Source organism: Microtus ochrogaster, chromosome 5 (assembly GCF_000317375.1).
Source record: "Microtus ochrogaster isolate Prairie Vole_2 chromosome 5, MicOch1.0, whole genome shotgun sequence".
Taxonomy (NCBI): domain Eukaryota; kingdom Metazoa; phylum Chordata; class Mammalia; order Rodentia; family Cricetidae; genus Microtus; species Microtus ochrogaster.
The window spans coordinates 94629909-94643064 of record NC_022012.1 but is presented as its reverse complement, the minus strand read 5'-3'; the positions used below and the strand labels follow the sequence as shown (position 1 = coordinate 94643064).

Here is a 13156-nt window from a genome sequence, read left to right as displayed (position 1 = left end):
CTGTTACTGATACAGATATGACTTGGTTCTCAGCTGGTAGCTGGTTTAGGTCACGCAAGCTTTTGGCTGTAGGGGCAGATGGAGGACTAAGGCTACAGGATGAGAGCCGGCTCTGAGCCCTGCCTGAGCTTCCGGGTTGGTCAGTGAGATAAGAACAAGCAGCCTGCCGCCCCCACCACCCTGGATTCTGACACGCCTTGCCCTCTACAAAGCTGAGATGAAATAATTTCTTCTTCTCCCAACCACTTCCGTCCCATATTTTGTCTCAGCAATGGGGAAATTAATACAATAGTCATGTTATGGCTGAACTGACCGCGTTTGGTCCCAGACTTTTAATTTTACAGTGCTTAGAAGCTATTACTCTTCTAATTGGGTCATCGATCCATTGCGACTTTATCCCTGTGCACAAGAAGAATGGATTCTGTTGTAATTTTCATGTGACTGTCCACACTTGTGCCATTCTAGGTGTGACCACACCAGTGAGATGCGGGCCCACTGTTTGCAACTGTCACCCTATCTTCTCCGCTGCTCCCCCCGGGGCTCTTATTTCCTGTACTTGCTACAAATACACGGTTGGGACCTGGCATGGCTGTTTAATCAGAGTTCTATGCTGCACAGTGGCCTCTACAATGAAGGGAGTGGGGACGTATTTCGAGGACCTGCATGAACATGAGTGAGCTGTGTATGGCGGTCACAGAACCGGCACGGCACAGGGCAGCCAGCCCTAGGAACCACAGCGCTGATGGGACACTCGCTGGATCATGGTCCTGTCGTAACCACTCTAACAGATGGGCCCACGCCAAAGAGTCAAGGAAACACACAGCTCCCCCAAGGTGCTCAGACTGTCAGGTTTATTCTGTAAAATAAGGCAAAGGTACAAATAACTTAGCAAAGATCAAACAGAGTTAAGAGGCCTTTTATAAGAAAAACATTTAGCAACCACTGTATTCTCAAGAACTCTCAACTATTTATAAATGTCTCTGCTTTTAATCTTTACAAAATTACATTTACCAAGAGAAGTTTAGCTTTTAAGAAGCATCATGACATGTTTCCAATAAAGCAAAGCAGTCAGTAGGAAGGTCAGCTTCCCTTGACGTTTGGGTGGACCTGTTTCTAGTGCAGAAACTTTCTCCGTCAGCTGGCAGAGACTGATACTGGGGGCATCAGACAAAAGTACTGCCCTGATTTTGTACCACCCTCGAGGTTGAACTTGGCCATCCAAATCACGAACTACAAAGGAAAGGCTATGTTTACTCTCAAGGTGGAGAGACTTCTGGTCTCATGTTGGCTTCTTGTACTAACTAGTTCCTTTAACCAGTCAGAAAAAGAGGGAGCTGCTTCTCCTGCTCTAGTATGATTGACGTGTTCTTCTCCAGGTACGGGAGTTGACAAAGGACAGTTTATCTTTCGGGCAGCTAATTAACTGTGATATGATCTTATATTTTCCAAAAAATCTCCAAATTAGCTACTAAAAATGCAGTAGCCCAAACCACCAAGCCACAATTTGTGCTTGTCCGGTCCTCAGTTTGGGACCTGCATTTCTCTGGACAAAGTAGGCTGGTGACAATCCTCCGTGTCCTCTGCACACGAGGCTTTCTTAGCATCCAGCGACCACGCGGAGCTTTTCATGGTTTCTGTCGCTTTAAAACTGTGAGGAAGTTATAAATTCAACGGTGATTTCTGCCAAACAGTTCAAACAACATTATAGATTTTTATAATCCTGATTCAAGTATATAAATTAGATTAACATAATATTCAATAAAAAATAAACACAAGTTCTAGCTCATTTCTGGTGCCATGAGACATAATAGCACCACCTATTTTTAGATGTCAGTGGTAAAATTGTAATTCAGTTTAAGCACCGTCTAAGTTAGCTGTTCGTGAAAACACAGTATGCCTTGGTTTACTGGGAGGTCACAGCCCTAATATCCCTGTAACTGAGGAAACCTGTTCATTCGCTATATCCTGGGTCCTGGAAAAGAACAGCATGCCCAGGAAGAAAGGGGGAAGGCTTTGGGTTCAGGCTTCTCAGTACTTGAATTACTGAGTGTGTATATAATATTTTCATAGAACCATAGGCCTAGATCACACACAGAAGGCCCCAAGGAACTGTGCTGCTGCAGCCTGTGTGTCGCCATGGAGCACACAGAAAACGCAGACCACAGCTTTGCAGCCTTAAGCATCCAACAGAAAAACAGAAGAGTTAACGCTAGCAATTCACTTCCATCTTTTAATCAAAACTTATCTTTTTATTCCATTTCAAAATGAAATATTCTAAACTCCATTTCAAAAATGAAGTATTCTAAATTGAAAAGTTTTTACTTAAAAACACTTGGATTAAAGATGCTAGTTCTTAGAGACGGTAAATACATGCAAACGAAATAAAGTGCACGTCACAGTATTTAATGTAACAGACGCAGAAGTGACCTACATTGGCATATAGGCTGCAATATGACAAGCACCTAATTAGCAAAGTTAGGTAAAAATGAGAAAAGTCTCAGCTGAAAAACCACAATTTTTCAGTACATCAGAAGGACAAATAACCTTTATTTAAGGCTACGATTAAAGTGGAAGACTTTTGTGTACTTCCATTTTGTGTAGGGGAAAGGAAAGCCATCCTTCTAGAAGGCACTAATTGGCTTAAACGTGGAAGTGACTTCATAAGACAACAGTGCAGAGTCCAGCCGAGGGGCGGCCTGGTTCTTGAGTTCTGCTCTTCCGTGGGTGTAGGGTATTGCTCAAGAGGGGCGTCAGTTGCAGGGACTCCCACAGCTCCGTGGGCTCAGTCTACCAAGTGGCAGATCTCCTTGACTTTCTGGTTGAACTCTTCTGGTTGATCTGCATACACGTAATGGCCCGCCCCCAGGATAGCCTGGGAAAGGAAGAGAGGTGTGACCAGGGAAGTGAGACACAGCAGGGGCTAAGCAACATTGCTCAGAAACAAGAGCCTTGAGTCTTAAAAAGACAAGGGAGCCTGTCTCGAAAAACCAAAAAAAAAAAAAAAAAAAAAAAAGACAAGAGAGACTCCCCCACGAAGTACTGAGGATTTCCATCTGGAGGCTTTGGGATAAACAGGAAAATCTCCTGAATCTTAGTAACTCCACCATGCAAGTGCTAACACAAAGACACTCTCAGCTGCTGGGCTAAACAATTCAGCTGTGTGTACTGCGTTGGGAGATGGGTGGGAGCCTATGAACCAGTCGTTCAGTGTCTCCACAGAGCCTGGGAAGGTCCTCAGAAAGGTGATTCACTATGGGACATAAAAGTGTGCATGACTCAAAGCCGCCCGCATCCCTGCGACATCAGGTCTCTGAACGGGGCTGTGAGTGGAGCCCAGACAGGGAACCACGGAGTTAATGAGTCACACTTCACTGGGAAAGGAAACAATGGCTCCATACTCACTATTGTCTTCACATAGGACTTCGGTCGCAGGGACTGGATGCTGGTACCAGAGTTGCCATCTATGCAGGATCGGGCGCCAAAGATCACAGAAACTGGAATGTCAGGATGCAAGTCTCCTATCCGCTGAAGCATTGGCCGTTTCGCCCACCCATAGGGAATTGTCATGTTTTTGAAAGCGGTCTCACCACTGTGGAGAGAGAAGCATGACCTTGGGAGTGAGTCTGCACTACAGTCCCACCAGTTAAAACACACTCACACTCGGCCTCCCAGCATTTAAGAGAAATGCTTACTTAAACTTTGGAACAATTTACTAGATAATGTAAGGGGACATCCTTCATTACTGCTATTAGATAAACGAAGCTGCAGTATGACCTAGCTAATTCAAAATAAGAAGCTGAAGCTGGAGTAACGGATGCTCTGGAGAAGTCCCTGGACTGCTGAGCAAGTCGGAGACAACAGAGACCTAGGGACCGACCGGCCAGCCAGTCACAAAACTGCGCATGTCTTAGGCTCAGCAGCCTCCAGCTCCTCTACTGAGGGAGAATCTAACTGTTTTAACCCACACTGCTGCAGCCCCGCCCACCAAAGGTTTCCAGGGGGGGGGGGGGGGGGGGAGGTTGTGCTGTGTGGGCATCTTGGCCTAGCCCTAGGTCTGCCAGCCCTGCCTTACAGCGTCCAGCCCTGGCCTACGCAGACTAGGATTGTCTCCAGCCTTTGTCACTGATGCAGCCCAGAATTGCAGAGTCAGGTCAGAGCCTTCACCCGAGCTCTGGAGCCATTGTGTTTGCTTGTACCCCAGGCTGCGAAGCCAAAATGTCCTTGAACTCCACGCCCTGCCCTATGCCCAGCAGGGACCACACTGCTGACGCACCAGGACCCTCAGAACTGGAAGCCCCTTCCGGAGGCTCCTCCCAGTACCCCACATCTTCAGAGTTTGCTTTCTACAGATACCTTGCACCTGGTGCTCAAAAGCCCTGTTTTAGAAAATCACGTGTTTGTTCCCCTTGCTTTTTCTGGCTGCCCTGCGCTTGTTTGAGTATTGTCTCCCCCTCTAGTCCTAAGTTAGCAAGCAGAAGGCTGTCCCACTCACCCTTTCTCAGTCCTCACCCAGTGTGAGCTGGGCTGCTCACACTGATGTGCAGACATTAGGAGATGCCCAATAAGGGGCGTGAGAACTGCCAAGTGAACCGAAAAGTGCTGCCCAGTCTGTCACCTGTACAAGCCTGTCAGACTCTAGAAGTGCCTCTACAGACCATGCCTCTGACCTCTGCAGACCACGGCCTCTGACCTCTGCAGACCACGGCCTCTGACCTCTGCAGACCACGGCCTCTGACCTCTGCAGACCACGGCCTCTGACCTCTGCAGGCCACTGCCTCTGACCTCTGCAGGCCACTGCCTCTGACCTCTGCAGGCCACGGCCTTTGACCTCTGTAGGCCACGGCCTCCGACCTCTGCAGGCCACTGCCTCTGTTAAACTGGGCACCTCCTGTGTATGGAGCCTTCACATTCAGTTTGGGAAATAAGCTTGAAGTGAAATTCTTTTGTCTGTCAACCTAGACCTCTTCTTTGAGATTCCTAAACCTAAGCCATCCTAGAATTGGCTATACTCTTTGAGGGGAAGGAAGTGTATTTTATTTACAATGCCCATTTATTTACAATACACAATGCTTACACTATAGCCACTTCATGAATAGACGGAGAATTATGTAGCAGAAATATGTCTTTTTTTTTTTTTTTTGGTTTTTCGAGACAGGGTTTCTCTGTGGTTTTGGAGCCTGTCCTGGAACTAGCTCTTGTAGACCAGGCTGGTCTCGAACTCACAGAGATCCACCTGCCTCTGCCTCCCGAGTGCTGGGATTAAAGGCATGCATCTTTTAAAATATATTTAACTACCAATAAACACATATTTATAAAAACAAAACTTTGAAGCACAAACAATAAGTTTAGAATAACAGTTTTCTAGACACAGCAGGGGAGCTACACACAGGAGCTGACGGCAGTTGTGACAGCACACACACACACAGGAACTGACGGCATTTGTGACAGCACACACACACAGGAACTGACGGCAGCTGTGACAGCACACACACACAGGAACTGACGGCAGCTGTGACAGCACACACACACGCGCACACACACACACACACACACACACACAGGAACTGACGGCAGTTGTGACAGAATTTACAAGACCTGCACAAGCTCAAACAACACAAAAATCCCAGCTTGGAGCGGGAGGAGGGAGATCTACCTCTGAGGTAGGAGCTATTGGCAAATGACGGCTGCTGGGAGGGGAAGACCCGTTTTCTTTAAGGTGTGTTCCCCGTAGGCCAGCCATCCTCTAGCAGAGGGTCACTCACCCAAGAATATACGAGCAGCACCAACTTTATTTGGTGGGTTTAAGAAAAAAAGAGGACAAAGCTGGTTAAGCAGGGAACGGGGATAATTCCGAGATGAGTGTGGGAAAGGTAACTGTGAAAGTATAGAATTTTCAAGGAAGGAATGAAGATGAAGGAACAGTCAGAGTCTGAGCCTTACCTCGGGGTCTGCACGTTACAGTGATAGATGTACTCGGTCACGGTGTCGTCCTCAAACATGGACGCGTACTTCCGCTTGAAATCAGGCCTTAAGCGCTGCACTAGACTTAACCCTATTCGGCAGAAAATAGAAACACACATCTACTACGTTATTAACTTACTCACAGCATAAAAATGTGTTTGTTTATACTGCAAGTGCTCTGTACACACATCTACTCATGTTCTTAAATATACACCTTAGGTTGGAACAAAGCATACATCCTGGAAGATGCTAAGTCCCCGAGGACATGAAGAGTAAGACCTGAAGGACCCATGCTGACCGCAGCTGCGCTGTAGGAGCTCCAAATACACTGGGCTCCTAGGACTTCTTTCTGCAGAATGTATTTCCAAGTGAGGCCACTGAGCAGAGTAGCCGACATGTAAAATCACATTATTGGCTTGTATTCTTTCCCTCCACAATAACATAATAAGACTATGTTAGAGTCTAAACAAGCAAACTATTGTATATAATTTTGGAACACCAGGATCCCGGTCATGCTGACAGCACAAGGCCTCCAGGAGAAGAGAAGGCAGAGCAGAGGCCTCTCATTGGCATAGCTGTGGTTGTTCTCTGCTGAATTCCTCGCTGCTCATTGTACTAGCAACATGGCTCTTCTCTCCCTCTTCTGTGCCACCTCGGCCATGCCCGAGCACAGGCAGGAGCAGAAGACAGAACTGGCTCCTCACTCCCCTCCCACTTTTCTTTCCCCATAATTGTTATTTTATGCCTGTGATGCCCTGCAATCTGCTAACATTTCATGAGAACCCAAGGAGCTTATCAAAGGATGGCCAGATAGCCAGACAGGCGTTTTTCAAGAGAGACTGAGGACTGGAGGGAGAACACATCACACCTGAGCAAGCCCTGGACAAGGGTGACCCTGAGTGAGCGCTGGACAAGGGTGACCCTGAGTGAGCGCTGGACAAGGGTGACCCCAAGTGAGCGCTGGACAAGGGTGACCCTGAGTGAGCACTGGATAATGAGCCCCAGAGAAGTGTGACCCTGAGTGAGCGCTGGACAAGTGTGACCCTGAATGAGCCCCAGAGAAGTGTGACCCTGAGTGAGCGCTGGGCAAGGGTGACCCTGAGTGAGCCCCAGAGAAGTGTGACAAGTGTGAAGTGCTCACCAGCTCAACCCTGTGGCCTCTTACGACTCCTTTACTCAACCATTCTCACCCAAAGGGCAAGGAGGTTTCCAGGACTGGAAAGAAGGGGGCAGAATCTAGCAGCCAGACAGTGGTCACTCCATACCTGTATCTACCTTCCCATGTCTCCCTCCCTTTCCTGCTAATGGAATGCGGCTTCCTTTCCTAGTACTGATTTAGGTAGTGATCACTAAGGAAGGCTGCCTTCCCTGTTCTGTGGTCAGAGAGCGAAGGGGCGGCCTGGGAGCCCCCTTCCCTGTTCTGTGGACAGAGAGCGAAGGGGCGGCCTGGGAGCCCCCTTCACTGTTCTGTGGGCAGAGAGCGAAGGGGTGGCCTGGGAGCCCCCTTCACTGTTCCAGGAGCTGCTCTATGAATGAGGTTTCGTGTCATGGGGTCACTGATAACAATGGGGGAGGGGAGAGAACCCCAGACACAGATATGAGACTATGATATGGCTCAGCAGTAGGCAGCACAGAGTTCAGCTCCCAGCACCCACACGGTGGCTCACAACCATCTGCAACTCCAGTTCCAGGGGATCTGATGCAGTCTCTGCCTCCAGGACACCAGGTGTACACATGGTGTACAGACATAAGTGCAGGCAAAACATCCATCCATGCACACAGAAACCTAAGATTGTTAAAAGGATCACAGACGCAGGCCAGGATGGTAGGGCACACCTTTAGTCCCCCCACTTGGGAGACAGAGACAGGTGATCTCTGTGAATTTGAGGTCGGCTTGATCAACATTTTCGGTTCCAGGCCAGGTGGGCTATACAGTGGAACCCTGTCTCGGGTTGATGTCATCATCGGAGGCACGGGAACAAGCACAGCATCGCAGAAGTTAGAAAGTGCTACGGCCACTCACCCCAGACTGCGTGTTGGGAAATTCATAAAAGGGCTCACGGTTTAAGTCATTTATCAGATATTCAGTTATTTATTGCTAAAAGCACTCCCAATTTACACAAATTGTAAGGGGGCAGAGTAGGGGTTCAGGTCGCCATCATCTGAGTCAATAAGGGAAGGACGTTTTTGTGGCTATCGCCTAAGATGTTGGCGATAGATGAGAGTCTAAACACCAATACTCAAAGTAAATAATCAGGAGTCCCCAGAATGTTCACGCAAAGGATCATGTCACTTTTCATCACATGGACAGGAGGGGGGGAAGGAGAGACCTGAGTTGTGGTGACGGATCAGCTCCATGGCTTCTACTGCTGGCTCCTCACTGGCAGCCACGGCCTCTCAAATGACCACAGAGGGAGAAGCCACAGCCTCTACTGCTGGCTTCTCACGGGCAGCCACGGCCTCTCAAATGACCACAGAGGTGATCGTGCTTCACTCCTGCCCGTACCCCACACAGCATCTGCTCGGGTTTTAGGGTGCTGAGACCGACCTACCTTATCTCCAGTGTTTCCCTGTCTCTGCTTTGCTACCGACTTGTAATGTGTTACAATATAAAAGGAAAGTGATGGGCTTCATCTCATCATTATACAGCCTGATCCTTACCACAGAAGAATCAGGAAAAGCGAGAGCCCTGATTTATCTGTGACTGTGACTAGCAAAGGTAACCAGGGAACACAGACGGTCTCCCATTTGTGAGAGACGCAACGGGTCTTCACAAAAATCATAGTGTGAATTTTGATGGTTTCTTGAGCTGATGTGTGGAACCAGACCATGTGATGACAGAAAGGGACAGTGACTCACGTGACCAGCTACACACAAGGGCTCTGTAGCGTTAGGGGCACTCTGAGCTGACAAGGGTGTTAATGGGAGGAGGCCCGTCCAATCCTCAGTGGGGAGCAGGCGCTCTCAACTGTCAATCTGTAAACACGGCTGTTTCCCAGGACAGGAACACTCACCAAAAGGTCCTGCAATCCTGAGGCCGGCCAAGGGGTTAAAGGGAGTCAAGGCTGCTCCCAGGGCTCTGATCCAGACTGGAATTGGTCTCTCTTGATCAGCAAGGTCTGGTCGCTCAGGAAAACCCCACGGCTCTACTAAAATGAGGTGACTAACCCTGTTGAGGAAAGAAAAACAAGTTAAAGTTCATTTTGTGATCCCCTAAATGGAGGACTGACTGCTAACCCACTGTGTCAGCTCTTAAAACTGAAGGATTTGGGGAGCTAACGGTAAAAGGAAGGCTTTGCTTATTTGAACAAAATATACACCAAAGTAGAACATATAACTGCGCTCCTAAAAAGAAAGGAGAAGGGGGAGTTGAGAAAAAGGAGAGGGCGCTACAGAACTGATGGGAGATCAGCTTTACACCCATGAAATGGTTAATCTCTTATGGGACAATAATTCTAAAGTTTTAAGGCAAGTTAGGATTTCCCCACAAACGTGGCAATAATACATTCTGGGCTCACAAAAGACATTCCCGTCTGGGAGTCTGAGTGTGGCAAAAGAAGCACGTCTGTCCACTCCACCCACGGCAACACAATAAGCTAGCTATAATTCTCCCCCAAACAACTTCTTTACTAGACAACTGTTTCATTTAATTTCATACAAATAGACTCAGTACAACATTAATAGGTATAATTCTGTCTTATGAAACTTATCCTGATAAAGAAAGAGAACTGTGAACTGCCACCATGTGAGAGGTGCGATTTCTTCTCTTTATCATAAAGACTTCCTGAAGCACAGCCCCCAACACAGGAACGTTTTCAACTGTACCCACAGCAGTCCCCCATGGCCAGACCACCCCAGCAGATGACAGTGTCTGACGGCCTCCCCAGCCACACCTCAAGCAGCGGCAGAGCCACTGAAAACTGTCCACGTGGTTTTATCTCTTACATAGAAATCTGCTTTAGTGTTTTTTCAGCACGTGTGAGGACAGTCGCAGAGAACAGAGAAAATTCAGTCTGACCGCTCATCACGGATGGAAGGAAGCGGAGACGCAGAGTGGTTGTTAGCGCAGAGTAAGGCTGGACCTCATTTCCCACTCCCGTGTGCTCACAGGGACAGCCCCTCCCCTTCAGGCTTTCATTCCAGAAGCATCCACAGCAGCGGAAGAGTGCATTGTAATTTACCAACCTTCAGTCAGTGCAAACACTGTCTCCCGACTGTAGAGGCCTGCGACCGTTTGTGGGTGGAACTATGGGTGTGGAGGGAGTTATGTGCTGCAGACAGCTGTGCACACCTACTGTGTTTTCAAGTCTAAGTTTTTTAATAGTGTATGAGAAAAAGATCGAAAATAGATTTTTTTTTCTGAAAACAAAATGGCAGAGTCCTTTAAATTCAGAGAGTGGGAGAGACATGCCAGCATTGAGAGCAGAATTAAAGGAATGGCCACCTTAATGAAAACAGCAAGCATTCATGGCAGGAAGCAGCTGGCAGTATTCACTACTGGCAAACTTCCTAAACAAAGAAATGAGCTCTTCATCCAAACACCCCGCTGTGCTCCAAGGAGGAAAGTCTCACCTTGCTCTAGGTAAGAATTTGCCTCTGCTTGCCTTGTTTAATATATTTTTCAAAATATCCTCTGGAAAATGTCAGCTTAATACATTGTGCGAAGTATATAAACCAGGGTGAAGAATCTTTATTTGCTTGTTTCTGAAAGACAGTAAAATTGACCTAGAATTGTTCAAGCCTGTCTTCAGGACCAGTGTGGCAAAGGTGGCAGTTCTCAGTAAGGCCTGCGGGTTTTGTTTTGTTCCATGGTGTGGACTGTTGTGGTCCCCAGATGGCCCTGGATTATACCGCTGCTGGTTAGGATATTACAGAGGGCCAGAAGTGTTGTTTTATTTTTGATAAGATGTATTATTTGGAATTAAAAAATACAACCAGCATGAGCATTATCCCTCCCACACACACACAAATTCTTTACAACACTTATAGCAAAAAAAAAAATTTAAAAATAAAGTTTTAAAGCCTCCAACATCAGAAATGTAGTTTGATGCATCCACTTTAGTTATATGTAAAAGATCTCATAAAATAATTTCCTTGCTTTTCATTTGAATACAACAGACCACACAAAGCATCGCCCTTGGTGGCTGCTGCGGTAAGTATCCAGTAGAGAAGCTGTCTTAGCAAAGTGTATCCCACAGAGGATAAACTGGAGGATTTTTACATTTCTGTTTTATGTATTACCTTTTGGAGCCGCTATGTAGCCTGGACCAGCCTCGGATTTGTAAAGCTCCTCCTCCCTCTCTGCCTCCTGAGAGCCAAAATTACAGACGTGAGCCACAGTACGGGCGCCACCCTGACAGGGCTGTCAGCTCACAGGTAGGTGAGGAATGAGTCTGAAAAGATGGCACACCTGAACCATCCTAGCAGATACCTCCCTCAACAACTACGGGAAAACACGGAACGGGAAGAGCGGGAAGAAAGGGACAGCCCATCCGTTCTGAAACAAAAGGACACACTTCTCGATGGCGGCCAGCAGAGTTTTGGTCTGCAGCCCATAAACAGCTTACACCTCTAAGGGCAAAGGAATGGGTCACATCTGCACTAGCTCACTGGGCGGGGTGGTATCTGTCTAATGAGCACATGACTCTATACACCTGAGTCTTACAGATGCCGTCAGCGCCCAGCTAGAACAACACAACCAGAACAAGCAGTCCAGAACTAAGATGCACCAGGAAATCTGTAGGTCTTCCTTGAAACAAGGAAAGGAGCAAGCGAGATAACCAGAAAGAACTCCAGTCTACACAAAGGAGCATTCTCAGACCAGAGGTGAGCCCAGGGTATTTCCTGTTGACACCACACCACTGGGAGAAAGGGAAAACATTTCAGCACATTCAGCTCCAGGTCAAGTGCAAGAAATTTTCTTCTTAGGAGGAACCAGGAAGCTGCTCAGCCCAGGTCTGCATTGTCAGGAAGCAGTCAGGCAAGAGCAGCAGGAGCTCAAGATAATATTGTCCACAATCTGTCACTGGTGGAGACAGTTCTAGCGTGCTGTTGTGACCTGGGACGGCTCTCTACCAGTTCGTGCCTATCCACTTCTTTTCTCAGACAAGATCTCATTGTGTGCTCCAGAGTGGCCTCCAAGTTCTGTGCTCCCGGCCTCTGTCCCCGGGTGCTGGGACTGCAGTTTGCACTACAGTACATCCTTCTAAGCGTCCATCACAGCCTTTCTTAGTGTGCAGCAAATACCTGTAACACAGATACTTCTTTGCAAAGGGAAATCTGAACAGTTGAAAGGAAGAGGCAAATATCTTGGTTACCAGCACTGGTGAGCTTCACTCTTCCTAATGAAGACAGCCCAAGACTCTTCAAGCAGCAAGTAGCTCTATTTGTGACCTATCACATTAATCTACTAGTGAAATTCCCGGCGGCATCTCCACTCATCGCGCTATAGTTGAAAGATTGAGATGAACCGAGATGGCTGTGCCCCTCATCTGGAGCTGTCTCCCGCCACCCAGCATGCCTCTTTCAGACCTCAGCTCAAAAAATATTTCTTTAGACCATCACTGGACAGGAGACCAGACCGGGTTCTCAGAGCACGGTCTGCCTCTTGCCTGCAGCACTCACCCCTGGGGCTGAGCCACTGTACGGGTGTTTAAAATGCCATTCCAATAAAACTCATGTACACGTAGCTGGGCATATAGCCAACATTCCAATAAGGTATGATGATTTTGAAGCCTTTCTTTGGGTAGGGATGATAATAGCATCGGGGAAGATGCAGCTGTGACTCAAAACCACCACCAAAGTTGACAGTGTACACAGAGTCCGTGCTGAAACACTCGCGATGACACGGGAGGCAGCCCCACATCTAGAAACATCAAATGCGAACCCCACTTGTTATGAGACTTCCTCATGATGCTGGGATGTCTGGAAATCCACTGTTACTTTGAAATTCACCCACGTCTAACAAATGTTATGAAGTCAAAAGTATTAGTTTTAAAAAAAAAGACAATTAAGCCAGGCATGGTGGCACACAACTTTGATTCCAACATGCGGGAAGCAGAGGCAGGCAGATCTCTGAGTTCAAGGCCATCTTGGTTTATGCAGCTAATTTAAGGATAGCCAGGGCTATATATCTCAAAACAAAACCAAACTCAAATAATATAAAATAAATCTTGAAAGAAAGAAAGAAAGAAAG

General features: G+C 47.4%; 1 protein-coding gene across 1 annotated transcript in view; it reads right to left on the bottom strand.

Moving 5' to 3' along the window:
• Window positions 1-829: 829 nt before the first annotated feature.
• Window positions 830-13156, bottom strand: part of Abhd5 (abhydrolase domain containing 5) — a 28247-nt gene continuing 15920 nt past the window's right edge. Inside the window, exons 4-7 of the mRNA XM_005348144.3 lie at window positions 8976-9130; window positions 5941-6052; window positions 3403-3589; window positions 830-2872 (exon numbers count right to left, since the gene is read on the bottom strand). Of these exons, the coding sequence (XP_005348201.1) occupies window positions 2783-2872; window positions 3403-3589; window positions 5941-6052; window positions 8976-9130 (544 nt within the window). The 3' untranslated portion in view covers window positions 830-2782. The remainder of the gene's footprint in view (window positions 2873-3402; window positions 3590-5940; window positions 6053-8975; window positions 9131-13156) is intronic.